Below are 15866 nucleotides of genomic sequence, written 5' to 3'. Positions count from 1 at the left end.
AGAAGCTTTAACAATAGTTTTGCCTAAGCCAAACAGAGATCCCATGTTGGTTTCAAACTATAGGCCTATTTCTTTGATTAATGTTGATGGGAAATTGTTAGCTAAAATATTGGCTTTGCGTTTGAATAAGGCTCTCCCTTATATTATTGGTATGCATCAAACAGGTTTTGTTGCTCAAAGACATTCTTCAAATAACACCAGATTAGCTTTTCATATTTTACAATTAACAAAGGATATGAAAGATCCGGCTTTCTCTGTTTCTTTAGATGCAGAGAAAGCATTTGATCGGGTAGAATGGACTTTTATGTATCAAGCAATGGATTGGTTTGGTATTGGTTCTCGATTTATACAAATGATTCAATCCCTGTATAGCTCCCCATCTGCTAGATTATATATAAATAATACTTTTTCAGAAAGGTTCTTTTTAGAAAGGGGAGTTAGACAGGGTTGTCCATTATCTCCTTTGTTATTTGATATTGTTTTGGAACCTCTACTTTTAGCTATTCAACAATCAAAGGAGATAGAAGGTATTCCTTATGCAGGTCGGGAATATAAAATTTCTGCTTATGCAGATGATATTTTGATTCATTTGAGAAATCCGGAGTCAACCATTCCACATTTATTGGATTTGATTGATAAATTTGGAAAATTTTCAGGTTATAAAATAAATTGGAATAAATCAGAAATTCTTCCACTAAATGTACATTGTATAAAAGGCTTATTTGATTTGTTTCAGTTTAGTTGGAAGAAAGATGGAATAAAATATTTAGGAATTTGGATAAAAAGTACATTGGAAGAAACAATGAAGGTAAATGAAAAATCCTTATTACTAAAAGTTACAGAATTGTGTGAGCAATGGAATCCTTTGCATAATTCTTGGTGGGGGAGAGTGCAAACAGTAAAGATGATGATTTTGCCTATAGTTTGTTTCCAAATGAGTATGTTACCAGTTTATTTTCAAGAGTCCTTTTACAAAAAATTAAATAATATTTTGACAAAATTTGTTTGGCTTGGGAAAAAACCAAGAATTGCTTTAGTATCGTTGCAAAAATCAATTGTGGAGGGTGGGGTAAATTTTCCAAACTTTTATAGGTACCATCAAGCCTATATATTGCATCAAGGTATGTATTGGATCCTCCCTGAGCTTATTGATCATCAACCAGATTGGTTATATTTGGAACGGAATTTGGTGTCCCCTATGAGACTTCCACATGTATTAAGTATCAGATTTCATAAATATGCTAAGGACAATATAATTTTATTGGATACTTGGAAAACTATTAAATTTATTGATAAACTAACAGAGGTACCAATAATGAAATCTACTTTACAGTCCTTATGGTTAAACTCCAAGATTCAAATAGGCGGTGCTGGAATCGCTTGGAAGAATTGGATGCAGGCAAATATTAGGACATTAGATGATCTTATTTCTAATGGTAATCTGCTTGAGTTTTCACAACTGCAGCATTCATTTGGTATTTCAAACACTCAACAATATAGGTGCTTGCAGTTGAAGCAGGCTATTCAGATGGGGTTCCCTGAATGGAAAAATTTGAAAACTTATTTTAGCTTGCAAATCCTTTGCTACCAAACAGATTTAATAGGACATCAGGCTGCCCAGTGGTATAAATTGATTTCTGGATTTTTAAATAAAAAAACAAAAAATAGTCTTAGAGATATTTGGAGTATCGAGTTACAACAGCATATTTCTGTTTCTCGTTGGCCACAAATCTGGACTTGGAGATTAAGATGTACAATGTCAGCATCTATGAGACAAACATGGTTGTTTTTATTACATAGAATTTTTTAGACTCCAGTTCGGTTGAATAAAGTAGATAGTTCTAAATCTAATAGATGTTGGCATTGTCATATTGATATTGGGACTTTGGATCATCTTTTATTTTTTTGTCCATTGATACTTGGCTTTTGGAAGTCGATTTGGGGGCAAATTAATAATATTCTTCAATCCTCTATTCCTTTGACATATGAAGCAATAATTTTTGGAACGATTCTGCATGATAAACCCACTTTGGATAGAAATAATAGTCGCCTTTTCATGATCTTATCAGGAATAGGGGTTCAAATGATCACATATAATTGGAAAAATCATGATAGGATTAATTTTAGTTTTTGGTGGGCAACTGTATGTGCAACATATAAATATGAAAAGATTATGGCAGAGCGTTTAGGGTTTGTTAAATCCTTTAAGGGGATTTGGGGTCCATTAACTAATTTTGTCACATTATAATTAAAGTGATTCCTTTTTCTTTATGTTAGATTCCTTTGCACATCCAGGGTGGGTGGGGGGGGTGGAGGGTGTATTATTTATTTAGATGTATAAATTTTATAATATTCTATAATATTGATGAGTATAATATAATATCATTACTGTTATAGGTTAAGAAGGGATTTAAAATTTTTATTGTAATATTTCTGATGTTAATAGTATATTTTCATATAGTTGGGTTTTTTCGATTTTTCAAATGTATACATTGTCAAGTTCAAAATATCAATAAAGAAATTAAAAAAATAAAATAAAATAAAATGCTAAGAAAAGATTAAATAATACTAGGAATTAAAAGCGTCTTTAAAAAGGTGTGTTTCCATGGAAGCCATCTTTTTGGACTCTTTTGAAGCGGTAGTTTTCGCTCTCTTAAGACTGATCGGTCGGGTCACACCCTGATGCAGCTTGTCGGTGAAACGCTGGCCTCTGTCGGTGTGCCGATCAGTTGAAGATAAGTGGTTTTTCCTCTATCTATAAATTTATACATGTGAAGCACAAGTTTTTTGCTTAAATAACTCATATCAATGAAGGTTTTGCCTGTGAGGTTACCGTCTAACCACCCTGATATCCACCTTTGTGGCGGTGGGAGGGCCTTTTTCTGAGGCTTTTTCCTTCTTTTTGAGTAAATTTAGAGTTGACACTTGTCTCACATATATTTTCTGCAAAACTTTACTACTACTTTGTCCTACAACTATAGTAGTCATCAATTGAAAGTGTTGGTTTACATACATTGGTTTTCAATATATCTGTGTTTTTATAGCTAGTTCCTAGCATATGTGACACCTGGGGCCCATCATTTTTTGGCACCCCCCCCCAATCTGTACAAAAAACATGATTTTTAGTAACAAGCCACACGTCACACAAGAGTACCTAGAAAAAGGCAGCATCTTACATATTGCAGTGATTAGTACATCAATACACCCATTGTAAAACTAAACAAGCCAGACTAGTACAGATCAATCCTACACCGTAAATCCTAACAGAAAACCATGTCTTTCGAACACACAGAACACAGAAAATACCTTCGCCTAGTATGGAATATGTCATCACAAACTAACCCCTCCCTCTTTTACAAAACTGTAGTGTGGATTTTAGCCACGGTGGTAACAGCTCTGATGCTCATAGAATTCTGAGTATCAGAGCTGCTACCACCACGGCTGTCGCTAAAAAACGCTCCACAGTTTTGTAAAAGGGGGGATAAAATAGAAATACATAGACAAAGGTTAAATTGAACCAGCAAGAAGCTGGACTCTGCATACAATGCAACACCACAGAAACAGTGACACATATCTCCTAAAGCAACAAATAAATAGAAAATTTTGGTTCTACCTTTGTCTTCTCTGGTTTCTGCTTTCCTCATCTTATTACTCTCTTCCTTCCATCCACTGTCTGCCATCCCTCTGCCCCTATATGGCATCTTCTCTCCTTCTATGCCCCTTCCAGAAACTGTATGCCTCCCCCTTCCATCTCTCCTTTCACCCCATTGGTCTGGCATCTCTCTCCTCTCCTTCCCTCTCCCACACCTCTCTTCTGCAATCCCTTTCTTCCCTTATTTTTCTTTTCAATTTATTTTCTGCATCCATCTAGATTACATTCTTACTACCCTCTCATCAATTTCCTTTTTTACTGTCTACCTACAGCTGTAGGTAGACAGTAAAAAAGGAAATTGATGAGAGGGTAGTAAGAGGCCACCTCTTTCCCTCACCCCCTCCAGTATTTCCCTAACTCAATCCTTTTCCCCCATCATTTGGCCTCCTTTTATTTATCCCCTCCTTCCATCCACTGCCCTCTTCTCTCTCTCCCTTCTCTCCACTTCCATCATCTGCCCCGTCTCTCTTTCCCCCACTTCTATCATCTGCCCATTTCTCTCTCCCCACTTCCATCAAATGCCCCTTCTCTCTCTTTCCCCCACTTCCATCATCTGCCCCTTCTCTCTCTTCCCCCACTTCCATCATCTGCCCTCTTCTCTCTCCCCCTTCTCTTCACTTTCATCATCTGCCCCTTCTCTCTCTTTTCCCCTTCCTTCCATCATCTGCCCTCTTCTCTCTCTCCATTTCCATCATCTGCCCCTTCTCTCTCTTTCCCCCACTTCCATCATCTGCCCTCTTCTCTATCCCCTTATCTCCACTTCCATCTTCTGCACCTTCTCTCTCTTTCCACCCTCTTTCCATCATCTGCCCCTTCTCTCTCTTTCCCCCACTTCCATCATTTGCCCTCTTCTCTCTCCCTCTTCTCTCCACTTCCATCATCTGCCCCTTCTCTCTCTTTACCCCCTCCTTCTATCATCTGCCCTCTTCTCTCTCCCCACTTCCATCATCTGCCCGTTCTCCCCACTTCCATCATCTGCTCCTTCTCTCTCTTTCCCCCACTTCCATCATCTGTCCCCTTCTCTCATTCTCTCCATCCACCACAGGCCCATCTTTCTCCCTCACCTTTCCGATTTTGGCAAGGAGATCGGCAAGGCCTCCCCCGCAACGGCACTGAGCGGCATCAGCACCCCTCCCCCCCCCGCGATGGCACTGAGATGCATCGGCGCCCCCCCTGCCCCGCGACAGCACTCAAGTTCGGTCTCCTTCTCCCGGCATCAGCAGAACTTCAGATCGGCAACAGGTGCTCAGTCAAAAGCTTCCCCTGACTCAGTTTCCTATTTCCGCCCAGGCAGTTCAATCAGGGGAAGCTTTTGACTGAGCACCCATTGCCGATCTGAAGTTCTGCTGATGCCGGGAGAAGGAGGCCGAACTTGAGTGCTGTCGCGGGGCAGGGGAGGCACCGATGCGGCTGAGTGCCGTCGCAGGCCAGGAATTTTCCGGACTTGTCCGGCTGTGCACCCTCCCTAAGGCTGCACCCGGGGCAGACCTCCCCCCCACGCCCCCCACACCCTCCTTGGTATGCCACTGATTTTACCTAAGAATCGAATATAAACACATCCCTTTACTGATGGAAAGTCAAAGACTCGTACTTTGCATAAATGTTTTCTGTTTACGAATTTGAAATGGTCAAAAAGAGAACTGGGTAAAAGTCTATTTAAAGCTTTAAAACATATACAATCAAACTTGAAAATTCCTCTAGCTTCCATTGTCAGCCAGCGTAATCTATGATAATACTGCAATATGTGATGGTTCATTTCAATCCGAAGATTATAGTATTTTGCAGCCACAATTTAGTGTTTTGTTTTGACTGAAACTAATGCTATGTTCTTTTCTGACAGAAACTGGATCCTCCTGGGCCATCCATATCCCTCTGACCACATGCTTTACCTTCCCACAACTTGCATGCCCTCCCTGGGCTGATATTCAGAAACCCTGATGGTCTAGTGGTCTTTTTGGGACAGGATCAATCCCTAGTCCTTGCCCATGCTGACTCCATGGTCAAAATGGCTACCATACTTCTCACAGAAACCTTGTGAGGCTGCCAGGAGGTTGCAGCAGCCATTTTGAGATTGAAACTAGCATATACTATATACTATAAGTAGGATTAATCCCCAGTTGCCGAGCCTGTGGGTAGTGGTATGGCAGGCAGAGAGTGTTGTGTTGTGGTCAAGGACAGGGATAATTTTAGTTTCAGACTATCCTTGCAGATCGTAGGCAAAGTATCCACAATATTTATGAGATAGTAGGACAGTCATACAGGATAGTTCAATGAATTTTGTCGGACAAATTGAACATGAGACACATTTCTGCAAAATTTGTGCCAAGACTGCTGACCGGTGAACAGAAAGCCGCTCACACATCACTCATTCGACAATTCCTGACTTCCAGAAACATTACAGTGATTAATAATAATAATGATAATAATAAAAATTTATTCTTATATACCGCCAAACCTTCAGTTCAAGGTGGTTCACAGCAAATAGAGATGAATGAACAATAAATTACCAGCATAAGCATCACAATGTTCCTTGGAAGATAGAATTACAATTAAGTCAAGTATTTCTCAAACAAATAAGTTTTAAATTTTTGTTTCAAAACAAATAGTAAGTCTGAGCTTGAGAAATTAGAGCATTCTACCCTCCCTATTTGCCTGACCTTGCCCCTTGTGATTTTTTTTTCCTATTCCCCAAAATGAAATTACGATTGAAAGGGTGCCATTTTAACAAAATTGAAGAGATATAAACAGAATCGCAGGAGGTCCTCAAGGCACTCACCCAAGATGACTTCCATAGATGCAGGGACTCATGGGAAAAATGCTAGGATCGCTGTATACATTCTCAAAGGGACTACTTCAAGGGAGACAGTGGAAACTAGGAGTTTCAGTAAGCAATTTTTTTTTTTTTTTACAATTGAATTCCCCAAACTTTTGGGTAACACCTTGTATAATATGTAAAACACTTTGGTAGTAACCACAGAAAAGCGGTATATCAAAAATATACTTTAAATGTTGGAAAAAAAATAGAAATACAATATAATATGAAGAATATAGTAAATTTAAAGCTAAAAAAATAAAGTTCCATTCATTTTAAAGCTTGAACAGGAACTTGGGCTATTTGGAAAGCATGAGCAGGTTGATTGGTGAGGATGATGGGGCCAAACATAGCGCCATAAATGCCATTTTGTTTCATTATATCTGTACTGAAATGTGATTACTGAACTAGAGCACTGTACATTAGGACTTTTAAGACTCCAGCAAGGACTTTTCTGTCATACTTTAGAGTTATTTACCACCCTAATAGAGCTTTTATTTTTGTACTAATAGACTATAATAAAAAGGTAATGTAATAATAAATGCACTTATACCATAGCAGTTCTCTTTTTTTTGTGCAATGTTTACATCATTATACAAGTAAAATAATATTAAGGAAATGACAAACAGTTTTCTGTTGACACATCTGCCTCTGCTGGAAGGATGATTTCAGAAAGTCCAAAGGAAAATCAGGGGAGAAACACAAATGTGTGGTGCAATGGTTAGAGCTACAGCCTTGACACCCTCAGGTTGTAGGTTCAAATCCTGCACTGCTCCTTGTGACCCTGGGCAAGTCACAATCCCCATTGCCCCAGGTACATTAGATAGAGTGGGAGCCCGCCGGGAAAGCTAGGGAAAAATACTTGAGTACCTGAAAAATTTGTAAGCTGCATAGAACTGTAGAATACATGGAATATAAATTATAAAAAAGAAAAATACATCACAAGTGGGAGGGTCAGAAAAAGACATCAAACATGGAAATGAATTTAAACAAATAAAGAACATAAGAACTGCCGCTGCTGGGTCAGACCAGTGGTCCATCGTGCTCAGCAGTCCGCTCCCGCGGTGGCCCCCAGGTCAAAGACCAGCACCCTAACCGAGACCAGCCCTACCTGCGTACGTTCTAGTTCCACAGGAACTTGTCTAACTTTGTCTTGAATCCCTGGATGATGTTTTCCCCTACGACAGCCTCCAGAAGAGCGTTCCAGTTTTCCACCACTCTCTGGGTGAAAAAGAACTTCCTTTCGTTTGTACGGAATCTATCCCCTTTTAACTTTAGAGAGTGCCCTCTTGTTCTTCCTACCTGTCTTTATCTACTAAGTCTATTCCCTTCATTATCTTGAAGGTTTCGGTCATGTCCCCTCTCAGTCTCCTCTTTTTAAGGGAGAATAGGCCCAGTTTCTCTAATCTCTCACCTTATGACAACTCCTCCAGCCCCTTAACCATTTTAGTCGCTCTTTTCTTCTAATGACTCCGTACTGATCAGCAAAATTGAGGGGGCCATTTTAGAAACACCTACATTGGCAATAACATTTGCACATATACCTTCTGATATTCAGATGTCAATGATCTCCAGTGGTTCAACCCAGAAATTCAATGCCAGAACCATATGCAGCGACCAGCATTGAATTTTCGGTCTAATTTTGGCCAGCTGAGACATAGCTGGCTATGCCAATATTTAGCGGCTTTTTGGCTAAGTCTCAATGGCCAAAGATAGACCATCCTTGTAGGCAGCTCTGTCTGGTTAGCAAACTTGCCACACCCCTTTTTCTAAGCTGCGGTAGAGGTTTCTATCATGGCCTGGAGCGCTAAATGCTCTGACACTGCTCCAATGCTCACAGAATTCCTCATAGTCATCTAATATAATAAAACGGTAAGCCGCGCATGCGCACTTCCTATGCGTGCGTTTGTTTTCCGTGAGCTGTAGCACACATAGGAAGTGCGCATGCGCGGCTTACGGTCTGGCCTCACGCGAGGCAAGACAAGTGGCATGCGTGCCTTTCCCTGCTCTCCACCGCTGCCGGCCGCTAGCACCCCCTGCCCTCTCCGTCGCCTCCCGGCTCCAGCGGTGTAGGCAGCACTATAAACACGCTGTTTCGCACCCTTCTCTGCCGATTTTCTCTGCCGTGTCTCTGATGACATCATCGGAGACAGACGCGGCAGAGGAAATCGCCAGTAGAAGGCCGCGAAGCAGCGTGTTTAAAGTGCTGCCTAAGCAGCTGGAGTCCCGAGGTTTGTCGGCGGTGGGAGGGTCAGGAGCAGGCCGGATCGACAACGGCAGTAAAAGAAGGGGGAGGGGCTGAACGGAGCAGGGAAGATAAGGTAAGAAAAGGGAAAGGGGGAGTGGGGGAAAATGCTGCTACTGCTTCTACACAGGAAAGGGGGGGATAGGAGGGAAATGCTGTTGCTGCTGCATTGGGAAGTGGGATGGAAATGCTGCTGCACAGGGAAATGGGGAAAAATGACAGACAGACAGCGGGAGGGAGGGAGACAGAAAGAAAGAAAGACACAGGGGCAGGGAGAGGGACAGAAAGACAAACAGAGAAAGGGGCGCCAGAGAGAGAGTCAGCGGAAGAGGGAAAGGGGGCTGCTTTGGGGGGAGGGGTGTGCTTGGGGCAAACAGCTTTGCTCTGGGGGGAAGACAGAAGAGGCCATGGAGAGACAGGGAGAGGGATAGGGGGCTGCTTTGGGGGGAGGGGTGTGCTGGGGGGAGACAGAAGGGGCCATGGAGAGATAGGGAAAGGGGACAGAAAGGTTTGCTCTGGGGGGGAAGACAGAAGAGGGCCATGGAGAGACATTTGGGGGGGAGGTGGGTGCTGGGGGCAGACAGCTTTGCTCGGGGGGGGGAGGGGGAGACAGAAGGATACAGACAGCGGCCAAGGAGAGAAAGATAAAGAAACACAGACAGACAGACACATCTATTCTAGCACCTGTTAATGTAACGGGCTTAAAGACTAGTAAAATATATTCTGACTCCATATGTTCTGCAGTGAGGTTCTACTGAGTATCATAGAGCTTCTCGTTTGACAAAATAAAATTACTTAGAGCTCCTTTTACTAAGGTATGTAAGGGCCTTAATGCGCGGAATAGCGCGCGCTAAATTGTCACGCGTGCTAGACCTTAACGCCAGCATTGAGATGGCATTATTCTAGAAGCATACCGCGCGGTTTAGCGCACGGTAATTTTGTGCATGAGCTAAAAACACTAGCGCACCTTAGTAAAAGGAGCCCTTAGTTGCAACAATTACATTACATTACAGATTTCTATTCCGCCATTACCTTTCGGTTCAAAGCGGATTACAAAAAGAGTTATGGAAGAAGGTTTACAACGTTCATTTCTTTTCTCGAGTTCAAGTCATGGAATGTACTTTAGCCATCAATAGGATGTAGCCTTGGGAAGTTTTTCTTTCAATATGGTTTCAAAAAAATTAAAATGGTTGATGAGATACCTAAACCTCAAAAAAACAAACTGAAATTGCAGTTCCATTATCATCAACTATAGCTAATTGGGAGACAAAGACCCCAGAAGCCTTTGCAGAGAAGAATATCTCAGCAGAATAGGCTCAGCAGATTAGGCTGAATGTTTCTTTCTTTGGTCATCCAGCTATATGTTTTTTTTGTTATTAAATCTTTATTGATTTTCAAATATTGACAGTTCAATACACATGTAACTGAACATATAACAATCAAGAAAAGCACTTTGAACTTACAAATATTCAAAAGCAATCAATTTCCCCCCTCCTTAATTAAACAAAAATACCAATGCATATAATCTTCCAATAACCTAGTTTTAATTAAAATAGTAATGCATGCCTACCCCCCTCCCTCCCTCCTACCCTGGATGTGTATGGAAATCAAACAAAAATTAAAAGCTATATATTGATTATAAAGCAACTGCAATGTTAGATGGTTTTTGGTTTGTTTTTTTGGTTTTAGTTTTCTTATTTTTCAAGCTGATTGCCTTCTGATTTTCAGTAGCTGATGAGATGCCTCCCAGTCAGCGGCAGTTGAAGTAGGATAAATGCCAAACCATTTATCACACTTCAAAAGGGAAACCTCTTTCTTGATCCAAGTTGTGAAAGTTTGAAAGTTAAAATGTGATAAGTAGTGATTAATAAGTAGTAACCATTCAAGGAGAAGAAGGTCAGAAGCAAAAGAAATTCTTGAAGATGAGGCTTGATTTACTAAAGGGCATGAATATTAGTTATTAATGTAATAGGTCTTAATGCACAAAATAATGCACATTACTGTGTTAACATATGGTAAAGTAGTAACACGTTTTAGGAAAACTAGCCCAAGCTTGGAAAACGTCTTAGCTTTCAGAATATCCTGATGGTTTATGTCCCACTGGACCGTAAGGTGAGAAAGTAAACACAGATTTGTTAACATACCCAGCTTAATTACAAGAGAAAAGCTTTCTTCACCACAGAAATATCTCCAGGAAGAAGAAGAAAACCAATATGACAGACAGAGTTTCCCCACCTAGCTGCTGATCTGCTGACTTCCTTCTGACAGTTACTAAAGGTCATGAGTGGAATGGTAATTAAAAGAACTTACAGACAGGGCTGGTTTCAAACTCAAATCTTCTACTGAAACTGCCATATCCTGCTGCCGTGCGTGCTCGGATCTGGAAGATATAGGGTGATGATGGTTTCAGTCCATCAGCTGTGATTTCGGTCTCTCTTGATTTGATGATTGTGTAGCTGGTTTCCTGGTCCTTGTCCATCAAAAAGTAACAAGCATGACATACATGACTTAACCAGTATACATGAAATAAGATATATGTATCTATTTTGTGTTCTAACAGAAATTTTTTAAAAATAAAACTAAGAACAGGATTACGGGTTCTCTAATATAAACACAAGCCCCCTCTTCTATTAAACTGCGCTAACAGTTTTCTAGAGCGGGGAGCCGCGCTGAACGGCCTGTGCTGGCTTCTGACGCTCATAGGAACTCTATGAGCTTCGGGAGCAGCGGGGGCCATTCAGCGCGGCTCCCCGCTCTAGAAAACTGCTAGCGCAGTTTAATAGAAGAGGCCCCAAATCTTAAAAATCAGGTTTGCACATCTTAGTAGGACCTCTGTGGGAAACAAAACTGATAAAATCTTTAAACAATTTACAAACTGAAACCGCAAAAGCTTTACAGGTGCACAACCCCCCCCCCCCAAAAAAAAAAATAAAAAACTATTACGCCCACTTTATCATAAGTTTCCAACATATAGAGAAAAAAGGTACACAAGCAAAAATTCCTCTGTCACAGGGAGAAAATCATCTGTAAAAAAAACTCCAAAAAAGCTATACACTGTACATCAGATAGTTTACCCACAAAAAGCTCCTTACAAGCATCAGTTCTAAAAAATGTATCTCATATTTTCACCAGCACATCAAAAAACAATCAATAATAAAACTGATTATAGAACATAAGAATAGCCTTACTGGGTCAGACCAATGGTCCATCAAGCCCAGTAGCCCATTCTCATGGTGGCCAATCCAGGTCACTAATACCTGGCCAAAACCTAATGAATAGCAATATTCCATACTGTCTTTGTCAACAACAGACTATGGACTTTTCCTCCAGGAACTTGTCCAAACCTTTCTTAAAACTAGCTACTCTATCCGCTCTTACCACAACCTCTGGCAATGCGTTCCAGAGTTTAACTAGGCCCTGTTACATGCCCTGGCAGATAGCTCGGTGTTGTCCACCAAGGCTTGTAATGCAGTCCTGGTGGAATGCACAGGACACACTCTTCTGTGATTGTCCTTGTTTATTTATTTATTTATTTTAAGATTTTCTTTTCTGCTTAATAACAGTAAAAGATACATATTTAAATACATACAAACATAGCAAAAACAGTATCATAAGAACCCTTTTCCTCGAAAGAATATGCTTACAAAGCTCTAAAATAGCTTTCACAATAGTAAGCTAATAAAAAGCCTTAACAAATAAAAACGTGTTTAATTACTTTTTTAAAAAGACATTGTGTCCCTACATAATCTCAGATATCCTGGCAGTGCGTTCCACAAATTCCCAGCAGTAGTACTGCAAGTCCCGCTAGGGATCACAGGTACAATTTTTAACCCAAAGCAGGGCTGGGGCTGGAATAAACGGTTTTTGCTTCTACTCCGAGTCATAAGACTACAAAGGAAACTTCTGAGTATGCCTTATGGGAAGGTGGGGCTGTGGAGAAAGGTTATTAGTATGGTGTTGGGGAATACCAGTTGGAGGAAAGTGAACTTGGAGGGGAATTTGGATTGGATGACAGCATCTGTCAAATTCCATAAATTGATTCCACTTTAGCACTGAAGTTATACTCTTATACTCTTAATACATCATACTCGGTTTTTATGGATCATTAGAACGTCACCCAAGTAATGTAACCCGGTGTGGAGAAACTCTTCATTGATCCCATACATCCGTGTGATGTTTAAACTTTCTTTAAATCTTATTTTATTAATTGATTTGTTGTTCCAATTTTCTAAGAGTCTTCAAAACTCGCCTCACACCAGGTTACATTACTTGGTTGGTGTTCTGAAGATCCATAATAAACGAGTGTGATGTATTAAGATGTATTAAGAGTGTAAGAGTGAGGTTATTAAATTTGTGAGGTTATTAAATTTGCAGATGACACCAAACTATATCGCAAGGTCAATAACATGGAGGACTGCGAAGATCTCCAAAAAGATCTGACAACACTAGAAAAATGGGCCAAAAAGTGGCAAATGAGTTTCAACATAGGGAAATGCAAGGTCATGCATATAGGGGGAAAAAACCCGATGTTCACTTACAAAATGGGGGTATCAGCGCTAGGGGTGAGCGACCTTGAAAGAGACCTGGGAGTGATGGTAGACACAACATTGAAGGCGTCGGCGCAGTGTGCCACGGCCTCAAGGAAAGCAAACAGAATGTTGGGTATCATTAAGAAGGGTATCACGACCAGGACAAAGGAAGTCATCCTGCCACTGTATCGTGCTATGGTGCGCCCGCACCTGGAGTACTGTGTTCAGTTCTGGTCGCCATACCTCAAGAAGGACATGGAGGTACTTGAGAGGGTCCAGAGAAGAGCAACTAAGCTAATAAAGGGCATGGAGGACCTCTCATATACTGACAGACTGAAAAAGCTAGGGCTTTTCTCCCTGGAAAAGCGGAGACTTAGAGGAGACATGATAGAAACCTTCAAGATCATGAAGGGCATAGAAAAAATAGACAGGGACAGATTTTTTCAAATTAAGGGGATCAATAAGTACAAGGGGGCACTCAGAGAAATTGAAAGGGGAGAGGTTTAGAACAAACGCCAGGAAGTTCTTTTTCACACAGAGGGTGGTGGATACATGGAATGTGCTACCAGAGGATGTGATAAACAGGAGCACGCTACAGGGGTTCAAAGAAGCTTTGGATAGGTACTCGGAAGACAAAGGGATTGAGGGGTACAGATAAGAGTAAAGGTAGATTATAGGGATGGGATTAGAGGTAAGTTACAAAATTAATCAGGGACCACTGTTCAGGCACTAGGCCTGATGGGCCACCGCGGGAGCGGACCGTTGAGCAAGATGGACCTCTGGTCTGACTCAGCGGGGGCAACTTCTTATGTTCTTATGTAAGAGCATAGCTTCAGTGCTAAAGTGGAATCAATTTGTGGAATGCTACAGTGAAGATTGGTGCCAGTGTGTATTTGCGACAGTATCTGTCAAGGACATCTGGAACAGGGGGTTACAGTCAGAAGGGTTCTTTTTGAGAAGAAGCTTCTGGGGGTTCTGTTCAGGGAGAATGCTCCTTGGGGCAAATGGATGGGGGGAGTAGGCATGCCTGTTATGGATCGGAGGACTGCTGTGTTTAGTGCAGTGGCTGCCCTGCCACACAGCCAATGGCGCAACTGAACTTAATGTCACATTGTCAGACGTCACAGAAGCCAATGTACAGGACCATCCTGCCTGCTAGCTGTTGGTTTCTTGCCCTTAGCCCGTCCCCTACCAACCACCCCCATAAACACCCCTACCAGTAAGCATCTGGTGTGAGATGTTTACCACGCTAGCTGCTTTTAGTGAATGGCAACCATTAGCATTGGTCCGTGATAAAGATTACCCCATGCAGGCTGTTTACTTCAGCCTAGCAAGTATCCCCCCTCCCCCCTTAATGAGTGGTACACAAAATATAGGATATGAAGCTTCTTGTATGAAAAATATAAGTTAAATTCTAGTTTGGAAATTCTCTTTTGCTTACAAATTAGTGAAATGGTGTGGTAGCCGTGTTAGTCCACTGTTTGAGATAATACATAGTAATAAATAGAAATAAAACAAAAAGGAATAAAGGTAATACCATTTTTATTGGACTAACAGTGCATTGTTTGATTAGCTTTCTAAGGTAACCCTTCAAATGTTGGCAACTGCCAGTATATTAAACTTGTTATTAGAAGTGTGTTAGTTTAATGGAATAATACTGCCAGTGACGTTCCTTATGCCGTTTTAATATAGCTACTGAATGGAAGTGGTTGTGCTACAAGCACAAAAAACACATTTCCAGTCTTCCAAATCATTTTGTGAAGAAACAATCAATTCATTTTGGTTTTATGCATGTAACTGTTGTATTCCCTTCTGAGAATTAGATAATTAAAGTTGGAAAGTAACAATCAAAACATATTCAAGATACGTTACACTCTGTCACACCTTTTCAAAGTATTTGATCTCATATTCCAAGATGATGCCATTGGGGCGATCTGGTTCCTGCCACGACAGAGAGATGCTGTTTTTGGCAATCTTGCCCTTCTTCACAATACTGATCGGGGAAGGTGCTGAAGGTGAAAGAGCAGATACACAATATGGTTGTTAATGCAACTTCTAGGACTTTGCTAATTTTTTTTTTAAGCATAGACACAGGATGGTAAAGAGGCCTTTCTAAATAATATTCATATTTGCTGTTCAGAAATGTGTCGCTTCAAGATGGTAACAATTCTTGCAGAAATCAGTAAGGCACATCAGAGTACTTAGCCTTAAGTAAGATCGATGAAAGTGACTTACCAGGACCTCAGCGATACCATGCAGGGCTCGAATACTCTCATAGCCCTAGAGCTTAACGTATCAAATCATCACTGGTCCAATACTTATTTTAAATACTTATTATAAATTATTTTTAAATTATATTAAAGGTAACTTCTCCCCATATTAGAAATTTCTAAATTGTAAACATTTCACATGTATTTAAGAATATATAAAGCACTTAGCTTTATCAGTTTAGAACACTTGGTCAGGGGCGGTCATCCGACATGTTTTGCCATGCGCTGTATCAAGGATGCCCCTGCGAAAGAATGCGAAGAATATATACTTTTATCTCCCTCACTTAACTCCTCTTTCTTCCACCCCTCCACCAATCAGGGAAAATGGATTTATTTATTAAAAACTGTAGCCCCTTCT

At 40.8% G+C, this 15866-nt stretch overlaps 1 protein-coding gene across 3 annotated transcripts in view; it reads right to left on the bottom strand.

Moving 5' to 3' along the window:
- EPHA5 (EPH receptor A5) overlaps nt 1–15866 on the bottom strand; it is a 690216-nt gene that overhangs the window by 148435 nt on the left and 525915 nt on the right. For all 3 annotated transcript variants that reach the window (XM_033914879.1, XM_033914888.1, XM_033914869.1), the window contains exons 7-8: nt 15123–15247; nt 11020–11179 (exon numbers count right to left, since the gene is read on the bottom strand). In XM_033914879.1, coding sequence (XP_033770770.1) covers nt 11020–11179; nt 15123–15247 — 285 coding nt within the window. The remainder of the gene's footprint in view (nt 1–11019; nt 11180–15122; nt 15248–15866) is intronic.

The sequence above is a fragment of the Geotrypetes seraphini genome, chromosome 1 (genome assembly GCF_902459505.1).
Source record: "Geotrypetes seraphini chromosome 1, aGeoSer1.1, whole genome shotgun sequence".
NCBI classification, from domain to species: domain Eukaryota; kingdom Metazoa; phylum Chordata; class Amphibia; order Gymnophiona; family Dermophiidae; genus Geotrypetes; species Geotrypetes seraphini.
This window is presented reverse-complemented; position numbering and strand designations above follow the sequence as displayed.